A 21,297-nucleotide genomic window follows, 5' to 3' on the forward strand; every position below is an offset into this window, starting at 1 on the left:
AAACATTATATTGTTTACTAGCTAGCTAAAAATTATACAAAAGAGTATATTGTTTGCTAGCTAGCTAGTTAGCAAAACTGTTACATTTGCTGTGTTGTTAGATAGATGTTGAATCTACATTTGTGATGTGGGGCTTTGAGAAGGAGGATGTGAGCTGATGAGGAATCATGCCGATGCATCTTACTCTGGCTTGTTGTCTGTTAGCTTAGCTCCTATCCCGGCTATCCTCCACAATCGCGGTCTGGCTTGTCTGGCTGAGTGACCCGTCTCCAAGTCCGCTGCACAAACCCAGACCCTGTTCTTCCTTTTCCCACGTTAATGAGTGTATTTCTGTCATCATGTAGATATACCTACCGTATTTCACCATCTGACAGATGTTTGCTGAGATGTAAGCTAGCTTTAGCCTCAGTCTTTTGGCATTAAGGTTACACCATGTGCGCAACTGTCAGGCAACTTCACATTTACACTTTCACAGGGTTCTTGTTTTAAAATGTGTCAGATGTTAACATTAAAATTGACTTTTCCGCAGAGTCGAGGAGTTAACAGTAGCTTGCGTGAGCCAGCTACACTGATTAAAATCTGTTTGTGAGTCATCATTTCAGCCGAGAAGCTGCTTTTCTATACGTCTTCTATACGTCACGTCTGTACGTTAGGATTCAAAGACTTTGTGGTTCAACAATTACCTCCAGTTTCAATGTTGTATCTGCCACCATTATCACCATAAACTGTATAAATACCATGTGAGAATGGAAAGTTTGGCAGGTTTGACAACAGTAACTAAGGGACTTAGTGGAGGGTCAATTGTATGTTATTCTGTAGCACAGAAAGTGATTCTCAAACTCTTATGAGGTTTTTAAAATCAACATTATCCCCCCTTTTATTTTACAGCTGGAAAGCTTTGCAACCTCTTACAATGAGACATACTATGAATATGAGCCCGACCAAGACTTCAGCTGCGAAGAGGACCAGCAGAGCCTGCTGGCCTTTCATGCCGTGTTCCAAGCCGTGCTTTACAGCCTGATCTTCCTGGTGGGTATCGCAGGGAACGGCCTGATGATAACAGTCCTCCTGAAGCGTCGGCGTCTCCTGCGCATCACCGAGATCTACCTGCTGCACCTGGCCATGGCCGACCTCATGCTACTCTTCACGTTTCCCTTCCTCATCGTTGAAAACATCGCTGGTTGGGTGTTTGGCAACTTCTTCTGCAAGCTGATCGGCGTCCTGAAACAACTCAACGTCCTCTGCGGGAGCGTCCTTCTGGCTTGCATTGGGTTTGATCGCTATTTGGCGATCGTTCATGCAATTACTAGCATGCATAGTCGACGTCAGAAAACGGTGCACCTCATGTGCACTTTCTTCTGGCTGGTCTGCTTGGGTTTTGCAATGCCCAATGCTGTGTTTCTTACTGTGGAAGAAGTAAATAACACATCTGAGTTCTTCTGTTCCTTTCATCATTATGGTATTCATGCAAACAACTGGGTTCTCACCATGAGAATGTTGTATCACGTGTGCTTTTTCCTCCCTCTGGTTGTCATGAGCTACTGTTACACCGCAGTGGTAGTCACTCTGTTCAAGAGTCAGAAAAGCCAAGCAAAGCAGGGAGCAATCCGACTGGCTCTGCTCGTCACTGTAGTGTTTTGTGTCTGTTGGCTGCCGTACAACATCACCTTACTAATAACCACCATGACAGACCTGGAGGTTATCAAGTACCACAGCTGTGAGTCTTTCGTCCAGCTGGAGTCGGCGCTCGTTGTCACAAAGAGTCTGGGTTTCTCGCACTGTTGTCTGAACCCGTTCTTGTACGCCTTCGTCGGCGTGCGGTTTCGCAACGAGCTCATACAGTTACTCTGTAAACTGGGCTGCAGCCGTGTTTGTTTGCCGTTCCTCAGAGCTCAGGGTCACGGTCGACCGTCCATCTCTGACGCAGCAACAACCACCAGCTCCATCTTCGCCTAATGAACTCTCAGCTGGAACTTAAACCAAACATGCCTTCACTTCTGTGGAGTTTTCAGACAATATTTGACATTAGAGATGAAACAGTATGAAAATTTCATATTAAGATTATAGAGACCAAAATTATCTTGGTTATCAGTATTATCAAGTGTTTTTAAAGGAGAAATATTTAACAATTATATGTTTGAAAAATGAATTCTGCAGTCCAAATAGTAAGTTGGAGCCATTCAACTCGGACAAATCATCTTCAACCGAAAAAAAACAAACAATAAAAACATTTTAATTATTAATATTAATGCTCTAATTCTAAGTTTTTGGGGTGAGAAAATATTCTTGATGGATTTATCTATACGAAATACATGTAATTTATGAGATCCTTTGGTTTGGTTTAATTTTAAACTTGCTCTGCACCAAAAAACACCCTTCTTCCAGACAAGAATTCACAACTTCAAACAATTTAAAAATGTCTTAAAATGCTTTAAAGTCTAAAACTAACAACACCTACTGACAACATGTGAAAAAATGTACCATTATAATATTTTTCATGAAAATGTTGGCCCTTTAAAGTTGTATCCCAGATTTCCATCGGCTCTGTCAGATTTTTTATTTTGTATTTTTAAACAAAAACAGGATATAATCAGGCATAAAAAAAGGTCAGCTCTACCCTAAGGACCCCTGTCTCATATCCTGGTTTTAAAAAAAGGCAGGAATACTGCTCAAGAATAAAAATCAAAAACCCCTCAAAATAAGGTTTTGTCCCAATTCTCAACAATGAGTGCAGTATATTAAATATGTTGAAATCCTATTTAATACACAATCTATTGTTGGAGTGAGTTGTTCCTCCCCAGGAAGCTCAGGCAGGCTGCAGGAACACTGCAGGAGTGCAAGACGAGTGCAACCTCATCATCTGACAATTTAAAGTTCAGCCTGCTGTCTTAAAAATAAAAGCGCACTGCTCTGAAAATACACACTCTGGATGTCTGTCTCTCTGTCTGCCAAACTCCATTAACATTTTGCTTAATTTAAACGTTATCAACATTTACTTCTTCTAAAAGATAATTAATGATTTCTTACTATTCAAAAACAGACAGTCACTCATTCTGGGAACATTTGCCATTAATTTAAACTCCATTTCATGTGAAATGGACAAACAGTAGTTACAGGCAAGAATAGAAATTCAAAAGGGAGAACACTGCAGCTGTAATATTATCAGAGAAGTGAGAATTTCAATTTAACATGTTTCCTTAACCTCTGATGACATATCATGGTAATTATTATTATTACATTTTTATTTATTGTAGTAAACATTTTAGACATTTCTCCTTTAAAATCTACTGAAAATTACTGATACATGCATGTTGTTTTATTGAGACTGGTGCTAACTTTGGTTGAAGCTGAACAGTATTTATTGCGAGGTTTTCAAACACGGTTATCATCCCAATCAAGATCTGATACTGTAATATTGATCGTTAGAACTTTTATTGCCGTTTATTGTGGGACTGATTATCATTTCATCCCCATTTGTCATCTAATTATAGGGCTGGGTATCGTAGTTTCAGGAACACCATCGTTGCCTTGGCTTTGATACAAATACATTTTAACAAAAGGAAAATTAAGCGTCACGGAACAATGAGTCACTTTAAAGGAGGAAGGTGTTCGAAGACCGGGGAGCGGCTGGAGAAAATGTTTTGTATTTTTGTATTGGACTTTATAAAATATGTGAAAAACCGTCAAAAGGTTTTAAAATTTAGCAGAAACAAAAGACTAATAGAGAAAGTTCAATAGAGTACCCAGCCCTAAGTACAAATACCTTGATATTAATTGTGTAAATAAATGTTTTGTAATTAAACAGCATGTACAACTGCATGTCATATTCTGACTGTGTATGATATGTTGAAGATGTCAAACGATTTTACACAAAGTTTGCAGCTTTATTTTCCCAATTTGAATCCTTCACTAACAAGCATTTATATTTGGGATTGTCAGGCCTTGGAAAACTTTGTTACAATACTAGTTTAAAAAATATGTATATTAAATAGCTTGTTTGATGCCATGAAAAAAGATGTTAAAGTCCTAGCCACACAAAATGGGGTCATTTCTTCTTTTTTTTTTTTTTTAACAGCTGGTGCAGAATACTGAACACTTGTTTTTCTACAAGGCAAATTTCTGGCAGGACAATGAAAAACTGAGACCATTTTTTTTTTTTTTTTTTCGAATAGTGTTGGTGCTTTCGATATTATCAAATGTTGGCATTGTTTTGCTTTTTAACACATGGAATTGACAGCTTTGGTCCACCGCTCCTACGTTTGACTGTCAAACATCTCTGCCAAAAGAAGAAGTAAACAAACCACTGCTACCTGTACTCCTGTTCTTTTGCCTTTAATATTGAATAGATAATAATATATCTTTTCCTCCATATCTGTTAGTCTCATTGGGCTCATCACATAAGAATTTAAAAGGGGTTTAAAAAGTTTTAAAAAAATCTGTGCAGCCTTATTTATTCACTGCGTCCATGGAAACAACAGATGCAGTTATAAAAGGTGTGGTTTCTTCAAACAGGAACACATAAATGTGCAGACAGGCTTAATATCTTCTTATTTGTGATGCCACAAAGACGCAATTCAAAGACACCGCAGCATTTTTTTTTCCAACCTAATTTGTTGGCAGACGTCTGTTTTCGGTGCAGTTATGAGGCTCTTGTGGCGGAGCTGTTTGGCAGCCTGTGACGTACAGGTGGAGATGAAGCTCTGCGGAGGAGGAGGAGGAGGAGGAGGAGGAGGGAGATTTTAGAGAAAACAAAAGAATAGGGGCAATGGCCTGGAAACTCAAATTTTTCCATTCTCTGTTCTTTTGCGTCTCTTAATTTGGCTGTTTCCTTTTGTGAGGCAAACTCTTCTTTGTTAAAAACCTGATTCAAGTTTGTTAAATTCGAGCCTCGTCCAGGAAGAACTTGAAATGATTAAAATCAAATTATATAGTCTCCCATACTGCACTGGTGCTTCTGCTGTGCAGTGTTTTCTTTATAATAAAATGTTATTTCTGTTTGCCTCTGCCTTTCATTAAACGTAAGGCTTTTGATTAATATCTTCAACTGCACTGAAACTTTTTAATTGTGCTGAAATGTCCTTTTACATATTTTGTCTTGATGCTTTTTATGTAAAACACTTTGAAAGGTCTGGTTGTTGAAATGTGCTATAGAAATACATTTATAAAACAGAGTACCCATTTCTACTTTTATTGCATTTAAATGTTTTATTTACCTAGTGCTTTTGCTGTGTATTTTAGCTGCTACTAATTGAATTTAATAAAGATTTCATATTTACAGCAAACATGCCTCCATGTCAGTGTTGTGGAAATTTTCACGGTGTCTGTGCAGCTTTGTTTCTCCACTGTACCCATGGAAACGACAAACAGCCATAAATGTTTGGTCTGTTTCTACTGTCAGTTTATTTTTTTTTAGAAATTCAGATTTTCTTAGTTTAGAAAACAGAACAGGGGCTGTGATTTGGAAACAGATTTTATCTTGTTGACTCGTGTATCATCTTCTACTTTGTTACAAACTGAGCAAAAATTGTTAAATTAAGGGTTCGACCAGGATTTAAAAACAGGACCTCTCGCATCCAGATCTTTAAGTGACTAAAATCAAATTCTGTACTTTCCCAGACTGTGTATGAACCCCGTAAAATACTTCTGCTGTACGGTATTTTGTTTATAATGATGGAAAATATTTTTTTTATAGTGCTCATGGCTACTTTTATTGCATTTAAAAGATGTTTTATTTACCCAGTGAAGACAAAAAAAAAATAGCTTATTGTTGGCTGAAATCTGCTTTTGCTTGTATTTTAGCTGCTACTAATTGAATTTAATTAAGACTTCATACATACAGCAACCAACCAACCAGTTACCCTAGAGATCAGTATTATTCTGTTTTTATTATGAATAAGAACCGAAAAAGAGTTGAAAAAGTTAAATAATTTAGTTTTCACAGTGTCTGTGCAGCTTTCTTTATTCTCTGTCACAGATTTTTCCTGTGCATGTTGTTTATTATAAACTTGAGCAAAAATTGTTAAACTGGGAGCTCGACCAGGATTTTAAAAACAGGACCTCTTTCATCCAGATCTCAAAATTACTAAAATCAAATTCTGTACTTTCCCAGACTGTGTATGAACCCTGTAAAATGCTTCTGCTGTAGTACCCATTGCAACTTTTATTGCATTTAAAAGACGTTTTATTTACCCAATCAAAAAAAAAGTTACTGTTGGCTGAAATCTGATTTTGCCTGTATTTTAGCTGCTACTGATTAAATTTAATAGTTTTGATATATTTGGTAACCGTGTCTCTGTGAAGGTTCTCAGTCATCCAGGCCATGGTATTCATAACAGGGGTTGTTGTGGGCAACTGGACCTGACAGAGTTCTCGAAGACGTTTCGCCTCTCACCCAAGAAGCTTCTTCAGTTCTGACTGACTGGTTGAGAGAGTAACCGTGTGTCTCTGTGTCAGTGTTATAAAAAAGAACAATAATTGACAACACAATAACCAAAATCACCTTAGAGATCAGTATTATTCTATTTTTAGACTTCTATTAAAACACAGTTATACAGAACAACTGCAAACAATCACAAATTGCATCTTATATACAGCAAGTATATATTATATATATTTATATAATTCCTTTGCACAACAGTTTGGTAGTTGGAGAAAATAAATCAATGATATTAAAACAAATAGAAATTTGAGGCACTCCTCTCCTGACTGCCACTCTGTTCCCACGACAAATACACACATCTTTGAAATATACATATTTTACAGTATTTTAGAAAATGGCTTCAGATTTGTTATTGAACCGTGTTACAGTGCTTTTAAATATTCAATATTTTAAATCAGTTGTAATCCAAAATTTGAGTATCTCTGATTTATTGTTTTTTCAGTTTCTCTTTTCAAACGACTGCAAGAATAACATTAATGAAAAAACTTGGACACGATGGGAAGGTAACCGAGTAGACACACGTTTGTTTGTTTTGTACAGTTTCTGCAAGCTGGATCAGAACGGCATATTGGCCATACCTCCCGGGCCGTAGCCGATGGGACTGTCCAGAGACATTCCTCGCTGTCTGAGGGACTGGGGACCCATCATACCAGACTGAGGGTGGGAAGGGCCCATCATGGGACCCTGAGGGGACATTAGAGGACCCTGGGGGCCAAAAGGATCCCCTGGAATCGACATGCCTCGCTGCTTCGCCTGCATCATCATAATGTTCTGCTGTGCCATCAGGTTGTGAGGGTGCTGCTGCGAGGACATCATGCCCGGGTACGGGTTGGAGGGATGGTGGAGAAGGCTGTTCGCCATCATGGCTTGCTGCTGCTGGAGCTGCTGCTGGGGCACCATGCCTGTCCTTCCCATCATGTGTCCAGGGGGGCACATGGGGCCCATGCCCCCACCAGACACCATTCCCCTGGCGCCCCCCTGAGGGATGCCCATGCTTTGGCGTATCCCTCCGTGCGAGGGGTGGGGCGGCAGCTGCTGTTCAGCCATCATATTCTGCAGGTTCGCTAAGTGGGGGTTGGATGAGGGGCCGCTGCTGTGCGGGGGGCCAGAGGACGACAGCTGTTTGAGGAGCTGCTGGGGAGTGGGCTGCTGGGACGGCGGCCCCTGGTGTGGATTTTGATGCGGCTCACTCTTTGGGAAATACTGAAGAGTGCTGCTGGGTTTATCAGAAGGAATGATGCGGGAGAGATCAAACTCAGGGATGCCCGTGTGAGTGGGTCGTATGACTTCACTCAGATCCGGGCCGTCCCCCATGGGCAGAGAGCCGAAAGAGTCTGAGGGGTGCGAGGGGCGTTGAAGAGGGTGACCTTTGTTCAGCAGGTGGATCTGCTGCGGTGGTAGAATATCCTCGTTAGACTGAGAGAAATTCTGGGACATTCCTCCGATAGGTGAGTGCATGGGCCCGTGAGGCGGCTGCTGGATGCGAGGAAAACCCGCCATCTGGTTCTGAGACAGAGGCGACACATTGCAGGGCCCCATCCCGTCTGGAGCGCCCCCTCCCATCATGGCAGAGTTCATGGTGGGCATGCCCATGTGGTTTGGGGAAGAGAGCACGGGTCCTGAGGCGTCGTGGGACAGGTGCTGCTGACCTTGGCTTACAATACCCATGGGGCTTTGTGGATCGCTGTGGGGACCGATGGAGCCCTGGGAGACAAGTATCTGGGAGGTCTGGGGGTTCCCCATGTTTCCTGGTGATAAAACAATGTGTGAAAAATCAAACTGTAAACATTTGAAAACAGGCTGCTCTTTCTCTAAACACATTAGACTAATGAAATATCTGGGGCTCTTCCAACTTTTCCAAAGTCAATTTCAAGCACTGTTCAAGGTTTTCAAGGTGCATTTTCAAGCTCTTCCGGCACCTTACAGCCAGTGTAGCGTCGTTCATCGACGAGCTCATATTTTTGGTGAACTGAATGGATCAGCTTGCATTTAACCTCCTAAGAGAAATAATGGCGCTCACATTGTCAGCTGATTAAAAACACTGTGATCGCAACAGAGAGAGACAGAGAGCCTGCAAATGTGCCAGCTAGACAACCTTACAGCAAACTTAAGCGTAGCGTAAACTGAACTGAAAATTCCCTATTGTGGCTTAACATTGACTTTCACAGGGCTTGAAAGAGTAGACTCTCCCATAGACTTTACAGGAGGCTGCTCGAGGATTTGGATCTCATTTCCACCATGATTCAAATCATGTTCATTGAACGCAGCAGCCAGCCACACACAGAGACTCAGAGTGGCAAGCAAAGCTCAATCAGAGTTGTCTTCATTTTGTGCAAAAGGCAAAAGCAATTAGGCTCTCTGATTTGTTTTGTTTCTGAAAAGCGAATTATTCAGTCAGGTAAAGATTTACTAAGAAAGTTGTGCAATTACGATATCGAGCGAACACTTCATCTAAAATGAAGCACTGACCCAGGGTCATCCCTGTTGCTTCCTCTCTGCAAACTGCCAAACTGAATAAACAGTTTTCTGTGTTTCAATGCGTCCCTGTTTCCTACCTCCAATGCTGACACCAGACAGAAGAGGTCGATCCGGCAGCATCTCGTCGTCGGAAGTGGCAATTGTCTTGATTGCATCGTGGTAGAGAGGAGTAGAGCTGGGCATGGCGTACTTGGACATCTGAGACATGATGAGAGATAAAGGGTTCTGAGATGGAGGGGCGTTGGGAGAGGAAGTAAATGGCATACTGGGATTCATAGATCCTGGCTGGCTGATGGGGGTGGAGTTGGAGCTCCTCGGGGGAAGTGATTGGCCTGCAAGGAACATTAAAAAAAGATGATTAATGTCACAGCAGCACAAGGAACAGTATTAATAATGAACCAACACCATCTTGGATTCTGTACCTGTCTCAGTGGAACTACTTCCTCCGTTGCCCACTATCTTACCACCGGCTGGACCACCTGGACTTGGAAGAGCCGTTTTAGGAGACGCCCAACCTGGAGAGCCCACAGCCATGGCTGGGGACTTCAGCCGTCCAGGAGAGGCTGACGGAGAGTGCAACACGAGGTTGGAAGAACCCATGACCTGGGGAGATTTCATGGAAGAAGAGGAAGGAGTCCCAGCACCGGACGCAGGGGGAAGAGGCGGGTGATGCCCTGCGGAGGAGATCTGTGAGGGGGACTTCAGCCCTGGGGCGGAGGGGGAAGGCAGAAGAGGAGAAGGCTCCTGGTTGAGGGATGGAGACTTCAGCTGATGAGGAGGAGGCACTGATGGAGACGTCAAGGGGTTGACGTTGATTGATAGATCAGAGGGGTGCCTTGGACTGAGGTCAGCTCCCCTGAGACCTCCGCTCATTGGCATGTGACTCAGCCGCGACGTTCCTCCCATCTGATTCGGACCTTGCTGCTCAGGTCCAAACATCTCCGGACCAGGTTGGTGAAGGTAGGGCCCTTCCACCTGCCCTCCAGAGAATGGGCCTTGATTAGCAAACTGGAAGGGGCCATCAGGTCCCGGGATCATCCCCTTATTCCCTCCTCTTCCATTCTGCGAAGCCCTGATTCGCGAAATCTCTCCAGGGCTGAACATTTCCCCTAAAGGCCCCCCTCCTGCGGGACCTCTCCGGAGCTTCTGCGACAGAATCATCTGCTGCTGCTGGACATTCATCTGTTGGTTCATGTTCATGGGGAGGTTGCCCCCCAGAGGAGAATCTACCAAGTCTCTCATCTGAGGACCCCCTCCAGGAGAGCCCATGATCTCCCGTGAGCCAGGAAAGTCCATGGGATCGCCTCGAGTGGAGGGTGGACCCCGGCCCATCCCCAAATTGGGAAAGTCCGGGCCCCCAGGATTGTCCATGATTCTTGAACCGAGGTTGCCCTGCTGCTGATGTTTCGCTAATCTGTCAAGTTCAAACCGGGGAATCCCCTGCATCTGGCGTTTCTCCATGATGCGGAACATTTCCTCGTGCGATAATGGATGGTCAGGGTCGCCTTGCAAGTGCTGGGGAGGTCCACCGGGGTAGCAACCATGAAAGGGACCTCCACCACCAATGTTGTTTGGCATATCATCGAGCCAAATCATCCCTGGCCTGGTGGGCCTCTGAGGTCCTAGACCCTCCAAAACTCCCCCTGCGCCAGCAGGGAACCCACCTCCCCCAGGCCCTCGCATTTGTCCCAGGAACCTGGGGCCACGGGGTCCATCTTGGTGCATGTCGATCATTCGTGCATTCCCACCCATTCCTCCTCCCATCATGTTGCCAGGTCCCCACTGCTGGTCCCCAGGCTTGCTGTGGTAAGGAGGCGGGGGGCCTCTCATCATCATAGGACCTCCGTGCATGCCCATCTCGCTCATCATTCTAAAGTGCTGGGGGTGCGTGGGGGGCTGCATCTCCTGTTGCCGTCTCTTCTCCAGGTAGTACTCTTCTTGAAGTTTCCTCCACGCCATCTGCTCCGGTGTCAGCCCTTCTGGTCCCAGTAAAGGACCCATGTCGACCCCAGGAGAAGACAGCTGGTGATGGGGGTGCGGTGGAAGGTTGTGGTGAGAGTCCATCTGAGGGCTATCGAGGGGAGGTCCACCAAGGGACTGTGTTTGAGAAATGATGGACTGGAGGGGTTCTTCGTATCTCTTCATCCCTCCAATTGGAGCCAAAGCTGAGGACAGCATGTTACCACTACTGTTATTAGTACCGTTGTCACCGTCCTCGAGAACCCCAGCCCTATCAGTACTGTTGTTATTATTTAGGTTGGAGGAGTTATTACTGGCATTATTATTGGAGCCTGCTGTATCTCCAGGCCCTCCACCTGCACCGCTGCGCAGTAGCAGTCGTTCTATATCTCTCAGCGTCTGTAAAGAGCGCTCCCTGTGTTCCAGCTGCTCTTTGGAAAGACCGTCTGAGTTCCCAGGACCGCTCCTCTGTCCTCCATCAGCCTGAAGGTGTGCGGAGAGGATGGAGGGACTCCCAGATGGAGAAGCTGTAGCATCAGGAAGAGGCATACCCCCCGCAACCCCATCCCCATCTCCAGTTCCTAGGACTGGGCCTGCAGGTGTGGCTGCGCTCCCTCCTTCTGACCTGTGGGTAGGAGAAAAAAATATAATTTCTTAGATGCAGTGTGATTCTCTCTTGAAAGTCTATGAATTGATTCAGAAAAGTCAATAATCAGTAATTTAAAACTCAACTCTTTTTGTAAGACTGGGCTGTATGTTCCTTTAGGCTGAACCAATCGGATGGTGAAACATAAAAGATTTTTTGCAAAGAAATTGAATTGAACTCTGCACAAAGACAAGATGTTGAATGTTCAAACTGATTCACTTGATGTTTTTTTTGTAAATATACACTCATTTTCGTGCCTGCAATATGTTCCAAAATATGTTGACCACTGCAATACATCAACTTTTTTTTTCAGCAACACTCAGTGTTTGGGAACTTAAGCAAGAGCAAAAAAGAATTGCACTTTTAAAACTTGATAAAGGCCTGCAGGTGCTCAACAGTCCGGAGTCTCTGTTGACGCATTTTGTGCTTCATAATGCATCACACATTTTCTATGGGAGACGGGTCTGGACTGCAGGCAGGTCAGTCTAGTACCTGAACTCTTTTCTCACACTTTTACACCATCTCAGATGAGCTCGGTCTCGGTCTTTGCATGGTGGAGTCATAACTTGCATTTGTAGATGCAGAGACAAACTGTGTTTACTGATGGGTTTCTAAATGAGCCCATGTAGTAGCCTTCATACAATTAAATGGCTTTTAAACACCTGAGGGGTCAAAGGTCACAGACATTTAATATTTGTTTTCAGTCTTGTACCTTACATGCAAGGATTTCTCTGAATTCTCTGAATCTTTTAATGATATTATGGATTGTAGATGGTGAAATGACTAAATTGCGAAATTTTCTTCTTAAACTGCTCGATTATTTGTCTTTTCAAAGATTCCCCTTTAATACCAAGTGATGATACTGTCACCTGTTATCAGTTAACTTGTTTACCTGTCCACATTCCACAACTTTCAGTCTTTTGCTGCTCCTGACCCAACTTGTTTGAAACATGTTGCAAGCATCAAATTCAGACTAAGTTTATCAGTTTGAACATTTAATATCTTGTCTTTGTACTGTATTCAACTGAATGTAAGTTGAAAATTATTTGCACATTATTGCATTTTGTTTTTTTTAAGTTTTACACAACGTCTAATTATGGATCATTACAAAAAATGTGGGTTTTTAAAATACCAAGTAGTGAGAAAAAATAAGTAATGCATAGAAATCCAAAATTTTCCTGCTTCAAGATGCTTCAGGATAATCGTTTTATAATTGCATCATAGCCCTCTGAATCAAATCAACTTATGAGGTGCCAAGAGATTCCCTCCCCTACCTGTGGGCGATGATGCTGTTATTGCTGGAGGCTCCGCCCGGTCTGGTCTGAGAGGACTCGTTGTCAGAGTGTCCTGCTGATGATGGTGTCCCTGCAGGATGCAACTGGCCTCCGACCCCTGCAGAGGCCGGCCGCGGAGTTCCACTCTGGGATTTCGGGGTTCCTGTGGGTGGAGAGCTGCTGGAGTTTACCTTCTCAGGCAGGTTAGGAAGCTTCCCTGATGGGTGGCCCTGTGGTAGACAAAAGGAGAGAAAGAAACAATTTCAGCCAACTGGAATGCTTTTATTATACCTAAAATTACATGATCATTTTTAGACATAGTGTTGTCGTCTATTTTATATAGAGCTGCTACGATTGATTGATTAGTAGAGCTGGGAAAAAATAATTCTCACAGGTATTGTGATTCTTTTTTTTACATGTTGGTGAATTGATTTTTTTAATATGCTAAATAATTAGCACTTAGTGTATTAGCGCAATGCTAACACATAATAGGAATTACCATTAACATGCTAACAGAAATAAGGAAAAAGACATACTCAAACTTTCAAGCACATATTTCCTCTGATCTGTGGAAATTAACTTATGTAACACATTAACATTATTAATTCAATCTGCCACTCTAGCTTCAACACTCCACACTGACCAGCTACAGTAGCCTCAAAGGGTCAAAACTCAAACTCAAAGTTCCCTGTTTATTTAAAAATACAGTGAGTGGCTCTATTAATTTTGGCCAAACGTCTTATTTTATTTACTATTTTCTTATGGCACTGGCCTGTTGAGCAGGAACTGCTACATGTCGCAGTTCACTCCCAAAATACTTGATTTCTTACTTTTATATGCAGTATAGCAGCAGTGCTGCTGAAATTAAACTACAAGAGACTGACAGACATGTGATGTCTGTTGTTTTTGGATATATGAATCATGATAAGCAGTCTGTCAACGTCTATGATTTCCTTTTTTCCCCCACAGTAGAGTGTTAAAAAAGCAAATGTCAAATTGCAATACCTGTAGAACTGCAATACTTAAGAATCTGCACTGACGTATTGTGATAATATTTAATCTGAAATAAGCATATCATCCCAGCCAGTTTAATCAATCGAAAGACAATTAATTACCAACTGTTAACTGTTTCAGAAATTTTTCAAGCTGGTTTGCTGGTTCCAGCTTCTTTTGCTGATTTTCTTTGTCATTTCTGATCATAAAGTAAGAGTCTTTAGGTCTTAAAAAGAAGCAATATGAAGACGTCACTTTGGGCTCTGGGAAACTGTGATGAGCATTTTTCAGTTTTTGACATTTTACAGACTAAGCGATTAACTGATCAATCTTGAAAATAATCTGCAGATTAATCAATAATGAGAATAACAGTTATTTGCAAGATTATTATAATTAAAACTAAACTAAAACTAGGTAAGAAAAGCATTTTAGTTGACTAAAATAAAAACCTAGACCTCAGAAACTAATTAAAACTAACAGAAGCTACATTGTGCACCTACAAAACTATCTATGAAATGTCTTTAGCTTCAATCTTCATCAATTTGGTCAAACTTGTCAACACAACAAGCACAAGGAGGCGTTGGTGCACATGACTGTGAGCCTTAACAAAGTCTTTGTATTGTGATAAATATCCATATTATAATAAAAAAAAAAACTAAAACTGAAACGAGCAAACTCACTCTGGAAAATAAACTAAACTGAAATGAAAACAAAAACTTGGAAAGAAATAAAAATAAATTAAAAAATACAAAAACTAAAATGTCTCTGGTTATTTGCAGTCCTAATTTTATACTATGTTGTCTTTTTATTATTTTGCCATAATATCACCTTGTGCCTTTCACTTTCTCAGCAGAAACAGTCACAACTGCTGATGAAAACAGGAACGAAGACGTGTCGGGGATCAGAATAGCTTATACAAATCAGGCTTGCCACATACTTTGCACCTGTGGTCTCCGCTGCGGTAAAATACTTTTACTCCCTCGTGGTTTAACAGATTAAACGCAAACTTGGCATTTTGTTTTAATTTGCTGCCGAGCCACGGACGTCTGACCTGCTCCAACTTGGTGCGTGTAACATTTTGCTGGTGAAACAGGAGGATGGAATCGGTCTGTCCTTTCATTACTGCCTCTGCAGCACTGTGAAAACAACCAGAAGAATATTATAAACAAATTAAATCACAGCAGTTACATAATTGAGAGTTGAACTGACGTCTCCTCTTCTGATGTGGCCTGTGGATCGCTCTCACCTGTTGGCTAGGCTGGTTGTGAACACGTACACCACTTGCTGTGAAGGCTGAGGGGGCTCTGCCTTCAGCCCTGGTCCCACTCCGCATCCCATCACAGGACCCCCAGGTTCAGACAGGGGCCCCGCAGACAGGCGATCAGAGAGGCCCTGGATGGGACCTGGCAGCCCACGCTCTCCTGTAAACAATCACATCACAGGTTTAATTTGTCTCAAGTGGTGCCCTGGTTTATCATTTTAATGCCAGCACATGTTTTTGGCTGCAACATCTGACCACTAGATGGAGCTAAAACACATGTAGAGAGTCAGTGGAGAGGGGGTGCTACAGCACTCTGCACTGACATCCTCTTTCTTTGAGTGTGTGCAACATCTAAAATCAGCCAGTGACTGTTTTTATTTTCAGAAAGATGAAATTTTTATGCATATAATTCGTGCACTTCAGAGAAAATCGACTGGTGATGCATTTTCTAGTTTTCTGGAGGGGGACAGACTCACGGTGTGTCGCAGTGTGCGGCTTGTCTTCATCTTCCTCGGTGTCAGGTCCGGAGCACCATTCATCTCCGCTGTATGGCTGTTTCTTCTCCAGAACACAGCGCCGCTTACTGCGCATAACGCCCTCTACAGGAGAAAACGGACAAATCAGCACCTCACCTGAACCAGGACTCGTATTTTTTGGAGACTCCTGGCCTGGTTAGTTTCGGTTTCACATTGAAATTATCCAAGCGGACTAAAGAACTTTACATGTCATAACTATGTGGGCTGTGTCTCCTAGTATTTGACACCGATTGGTTTGTAGATAGGCGTGCGTCTGACGTCAGTGTGTTTACAGTTTGGCAGGTAGCCTGACTACAGTGAAGCGACATGAATGAACAGATTCACGTCGTTGTCACCATATTATTATTATTATTATTATTATGTCACTACAACCAGCAGCACCAAAGTGAAACAACTGAAAAGTGTCCAGTTTTTTCCACTTGACTCTATAAAGTCGTCACACCAGATGTCAGTTAAACATCTGGTCTCCTCCTGTCTTCATCTGCTCCCACAGCTCATTTTGTTTTGGTGCATTGTTTTTCCTTCTTCTGGCTCTGATGATATCCTGTCATAATTTCCTGTAACTAGTCCGAACCATCCAAAAATGTTTTTGCACTAGAAACAAACCGAACCATGGTTCAGTTTGATCCAGACCAAGACCAACGTCCAGCTTCTTGGTCTGGAGAAGGTTTCACACCTGTAACTGAAAAGTCTGAAAGTCCAGACCAGCTGAGGTAGGTGTGAAAATGTCCAGAGTATTTTCATTTTAAACGTTTTCACCAAAGTTATTTTGTTTTTAGCATTCACCACAAATCAGAGCAGGACATCAAATGACAGAATCATGATGGACTTTGTTAAAAATGGTACTCAGCTGCATCATACTGTTTTGTTAGTCAGTGACCAGTAGCCAACAACGGAAAAGGGTTAGGCTTAGCTTAAGAAAACACATGCAAACATACAAAACATAAGAAAATTAAGAAAACATCTTCATCAACTTCAGATCAAAAGCTCAGCTTTTAGAAAACACCCTGCTAAAAGTGGAAATCTATCAGTAATTTTAATGATTTGAATAAAAGCTATGCATGCGTTGTTATTCACGTTGTCATGAAGTCAACATCATTGAATTTCTTTAAATCACATATTGGGTTATATGACCATTATGCCTCAGTATCTGGCCCAACAATTACAAAAAAATAATTTTGTGGATATTCTCTGGTATTTTTGTGGTATTTCAGAGTTGGTCTTTTTTCCTGTAAAATGATTGAAAACTGCTGATGACTCATTCTCTGCATTCAGGGACATTTCAGATTTGCACCCAATGAAACTCTTTCACGCTTCTGAGGCAGCAGAGCACAGGAGGAGAGTGCATCCGTTCACCAGACTGCAGTGTTTCTGGGGACCTCACTGTACAAAAGCACAACTTTATAACTCGATTCACTGGTTTGGGTGAAACTGGATCATATTTTCTGGAGAGAACATGTTCTGGTTTCCCCTCTGATCTTCTCTGGCTGCTGAGCTTCAATGCTCAATGATTTAATTACAGACTTTCTTAAGGGACAGATGGCTTAACTTTACTTGTTGCTAAAGAAGCTAACCGCAACTGTTAGCTGTTAGCTACTGGTAGCTGTGACAGAATTGGGCTCAGTAGCCTCCCAGTCACCATGAACAGCCACAGGGATGACACAGCCTATGAGACCAACAGGGAATACAGCACAGAGGTCGTTTATAAAGTCTCCTGATGGAAAGATAGCTTTACTTGTTGCTAAAATAAATTAGCTAACAGTTAACTGCTGTTAACTGGGTTAGCCATGACTCAGGCCCCGGGTTGCTGGAAGCCAAACCTGACAAGAAAACCACCTTGGTACTGTAACCTATTTTCTCTCATCAAACTGGCCTCTGTTAACTAGAGCTACAGTTTGTCTCTGTGAGCCAAAAAATGGAGGCCTACAAGGTGAAAGTCAGGTTCATACAGCCGTGCTTGAACCTCCTCCTCTGCAGACATGCTGCTGCTCTTGTGACCAGAAAAAAAGCTTATACTTTCTGCAAAAATAGCTGATATGAAGCTATAAATCAGCAAAGCAAATATGCAAAATGAAACATTAATAAATACTTAAATAAAACTAAAAATTGCGACTGAATTATCCAAAAAATACTATTTCAGTAAAAAGTAACCATTGCAATCATTTGCACCTCTGCTCATCTCTGTATTGGTTGTGCATGCTAATCACATCTGCAGATGCAATGTTTGAGAAGCATGTACTGATGCACAAGCTGCTGCGCACCAGTGGGTGCAAACAGCTGCAATTAATACTGTATGTAGCAGCTTCCTGAAGGCAGATGCAGAACAAACAGTTGGTTTAAACTCCACATGGTGACAGGAGAGAAAAGTACAGTGGAAATACCCACGATTACTGTCACAGATTTAGAGAAGCTCGATAAACAAAGCAGCGAAGATTTTTCAGGTTCATTACTCAACATCTTTCTGACTTTGAGACAGAAAAAAAACCCTTACAATAAACACATCAGATGTGCTTGGGTAACCACAGACTGTTAATGTACAGTGAGGAAGGAAGTGTGAAGTTTGCAGCGACAATACAGAGAAAAAGACAGCAGAGGGAGGACTGCTGCTGCCTTGACACAGCGATGCAGGCAGAATGAAAGAGCTGACCTCTTGTCTTCTCTGAATGTTTTTGTTACCGGCAGTCGGTTTATCTTAACAAGAAAGTCGGCCTCTGAGCCACGTCTGCCACCGCGCTCAAACTGTTTGTCGCCGACGAGGTTTTTGTCAGTTTGGTGTTGGAGTGATTTGGAGCAAAGAGGAGGAAGGCTTGTGCTTCAGTTGATGCACTTTTGTTTTTCTACATGCAGAACTAGATCACAGGGAATGAAACAGAAACACAGACAGAGTTAGTGTGTGTGGAGGTCAAACAGAGCCTTCAAATGATCCACCCAACCTTTCATTCTCTCCCTCTTTGTGTTGGAACCACACCTCTGCTTCTGACTGTGTTAAAGGGATAGTTCTGATTATTGGATGGTGCTGTATGAGGTACTTATCGATAGTCGGTGCATCTCCTACACATCAGTTTAGAGAAGCAGACGGAAATACCAGCACAAAAGCTAAGCAACATACAGCTGTGGACGAGGCCAGCAACAAAAGGTATTTTAGAAACTTGGTCCACCTGAGACAAATCTATCTAAACTATATTTAGAAAATTTATATCTAATCACATTTTTTTTGACTGATATTGCAATTGCAATATGACCTGAGGCATTCAAGAATGATCATTTTTTCATCATTATTTTCATATTAATTGAAAAATATATTAAAATGATTATGGTTTGATTTTTTTGGCGCATGTGCACCAAACAATGTTTTTTTTTTTGTTGTTTTTTTTTTTCATCTGTAGAATACAATATATAAGCCAGGAAGTCTGTGCAGCACAGCAATACTTTAAATGGTATTTGAATGCACATTTTGCCATGAACATCACACCTACCGCGATTTGAAAATTACAGTACGCCATGGTGTGATTTGGATAAAATTGCATTAATTGTTTAGCCCTAGTTTAAGTCTGCACTACATGTAGAATATTTTCAATGCTTTACATTGCCATTAGACAACCTTTTCTGACAGGAAACAGCTGTTACATAAGCAAAATATCGCTCTCTCCAAACCAACCAAACTTCATTAGTGAAATCAGTAATTTTACCTTACAGAACACATGCGTTGCTGGTCTTCTGCTGCCTCTATCTGTTCATTTGTTTGCGTTATTGTGTGACTTTAGGTGTTTTAAAAGGACAGTTTGGATTCACCAGAGTCACACGATAACACAAACAAACTAACTGTTCGAGGAAGCAGCGGGCCAGCAACTCCCATGTTCTGTGAGATAAAATTACTGATTTTACCTATGGGGTTTGGTTGCTTTGGGAGAAACGATATTTGCTTTATATAATACTGGTTTCTCCTCACAAAAATTTGTCTGATGGCAAAGTAAAGCACTGAAAGTATTCTGAACACAGCATGCACTTAAATTGATGTTGATTTTATTAAGGTGGACCTTTTTTAAATGATTGAAATACTTGTTGTTGCTAACCCACAGGTGGGGTGTCGACCTGCATCTACTGCAGGTAATAAACAGACTTTGTACCTCAGACAACTGGGGAGTCATGACTCTCAAAATCCTCTATTCCATTAGACTTTTGATTTTAAGTCCTGATTAGATCTTTCTGATTTAAACATTTGTAGCACTGACAGCTATGCCATTATTAGACTAATGAGTCTCGATATGTAAAGATGGACACATCATTGGTTTTATGCCCTGACAGCTGTCATTTACATTTTCACATTCTTCTTTAAAAAGAAAAAGATTAAGATAAAGATTAAGTGGGCTTTTTTTTTCTCTGTGCTAGACGTCACAAGTAAGTGGGCCTGGAAAGAAAAAAAAATACAGGGAGAATCGATATTACCTTTGATTTTGATTACTGAAATCAAAATCTTACTTAATATTTAAATTGTGACACCCCTACATGCACTTCAAATAATCAGAACTATCCCTTTAAGAGGTGTGTGCATGTGTGCAAGTATTTGTACATTTATGAGTGTGTGTGTCTTTAAAGAGGAGGTTTAAGTCATGCACAGGAAGCTCAGATAAGTTTCACAAAATCACATTAATGTCATCAGCAGTGAGACGCACACGTGACCACACGAACACCCTAATAAGCAGCAAACAAACAAACACACGTCAAACACTTTGCACTGAAGCACACAAACACAAACGTTTACCGAGACACTCACAGAAAGGTCTTTAAGCCTTCACACCCACTCACTGTCTCTGCTTTAATAACAACCTCTCTGGGCTTACTAAGTTTTCACAACCTCATGACCTGCCTCTCTTTTCTCCCAGATGCTTTTTCATCTGAGACACGTCACTGCAGCGCGGGCACGGCGCAAACTATCAAAAGCCAGGGGGAAATTCTGACGCTTCAGCGAAAGGTCAGGGCATTTCAGCGAGAGAGAAAACAAGTTTTTTCTGTCCTTACATTCACTTCCTGCTGTGGAGGAGGTGAATGCACGTAATCTGGTATTTCGGGTTAAGATTTAGCTGATAGGAAGCTGAAGGAAGTGAACTTGTGCAGACATAGAACAGAAACACACTGTGTGTGTGTGTGTGTGTGTGTGTGTGTGTGTGTGTGTGTGTGTGTGTGTGTGTACGGCCCAGATGCTGCTGACACTGTTTCCTCTGTGCATGCACGCCTCACCTCCTTTGGCATCTGTCTCCAGCGCTGGAGGAATGGCATTTCTTGATTCGCCAGAGTCGATGGAAACGCTCCGCTCCCGCTTGGATTTGGTTTTCAGCATCCCTCCGACGCTGCTCACTGATTGGCTGACAACCTTCAGCCCAGGGTTGCCAGGGGAGATCTGGTTGGTTTTGACACCATGGCTCCCGGCACCGACGCCCTTTGGACCCAGGTGGCCAGCCGCTCCCTGCTGCTGCTGCTGCTGCTGAGCCTGCTGGTTTATACTGGGTATCTGGGACCGGCTGTCACTGGTGACCTGCTTGCCATGATTGGCCAGTTTATTGTCCGGGTGCATTTGATTGGCTGGTGATTGAGGTGGAGGTCTGGTATGGAGGATAGCTGTGCCCGTTTGTCAGTGGAGCTCACATTGCTAACAGGCGACACTGATGGAGTAAGAAAAGTCATGGTCATCAGCGATTAAAGGCATAGTTCAG

The 21,297-nt window shown here is 42.3% G+C and overlaps 2 protein-coding genes across 3 annotated transcripts in view; one reads left to right on the plus strand and one right to left on the minus strand.

The window, feature by feature from the left end:
* The first annotated feature begins 125 nt into the window (after window positions 1–125).
* Window positions 126–2,103, plus strand: cxcr5 (chemokine (C-X-C motif) receptor 5). The gene is made up of 2 exons (XM_084716293.1): window positions 126–149; window positions 889–2,103. Exons 1-2 carry the CDS (start codon window positions 126–128, stop codon window positions 1,954–1,956), a joined length of 1,092 nt encoding a protein of 363 aa, XP_084572419.1. The 3' UTR covers window positions 1,957–2,103.
* Window positions 2,104–6,495: 4,392 nt separating this feature from the next.
* Window positions 6,496–21,297, minus strand: part of bcl9l (bcl9 like) — a 55,638-nt gene continuing 40,836 nt past the window's right edge. For both annotated transcript variants that reach the window (XM_084717435.1, XM_084717436.1), the window contains exons 3-10: window positions 20,825–21,246; window positions 15,527–15,649; window positions 15,036–15,210; window positions 14,841–14,925; window positions 12,797–13,026; window positions 9,340–11,501; window positions 8,995–9,249; window positions 6,496–8,187 (exon numbers count right to left, since the gene is read on the minus strand). In XM_084717435.1, the coding sequence (XP_084573561.1) occupies window positions 6,995–8,187; window positions 8,995–9,249; window positions 9,340–11,501; window positions 12,797–13,026; window positions 14,841–14,925; window positions 15,036–15,210; window positions 15,527–15,649; window positions 20,825–21,158 (4,557 nt within the window). In that variant the 5' untranslated portion in view covers window positions 21,159–21,246 and the 3' untranslated portion in view covers window positions 6,496–6,994. The remainder of the gene's footprint in view (window positions 8,188–8,994; window positions 9,250–9,339; window positions 11,502–12,796; window positions 13,027–14,840; window positions 14,926–15,035; window positions 15,211–15,526; window positions 15,650–20,824; window positions 21,247–21,297) is intronic.

Source organism: Lutjanus erythropterus, chromosome 4 (assembly GCF_056507025.1).
Source record: "Lutjanus erythropterus isolate fLutEry1 chromosome 4, fLutEry1.hap2, whole genome shotgun sequence".
Lineage (NCBI taxonomy): Eukaryota > Metazoa > Chordata > Actinopteri > Lutjaniformes > Lutjanidae > Lutjanus > Lutjanus erythropterus.

What these genes read in the sequence shown, in the direction of transcription:
- cxcr5 (XM_084716293.1), top strand. Translation starts at nt 126, where the DNA reads ATGTGGGGCTTTGAGAAGGAGGAT. An exon ending in GGGGCTTTGAGAAGGAGGAT is followed by an intron (nt 150 to 888) that starts GTGAGCTGATGA and finishes TTTATTTTACAG; the next exon opens with CTGGAAAGCTTTGCAACCTC.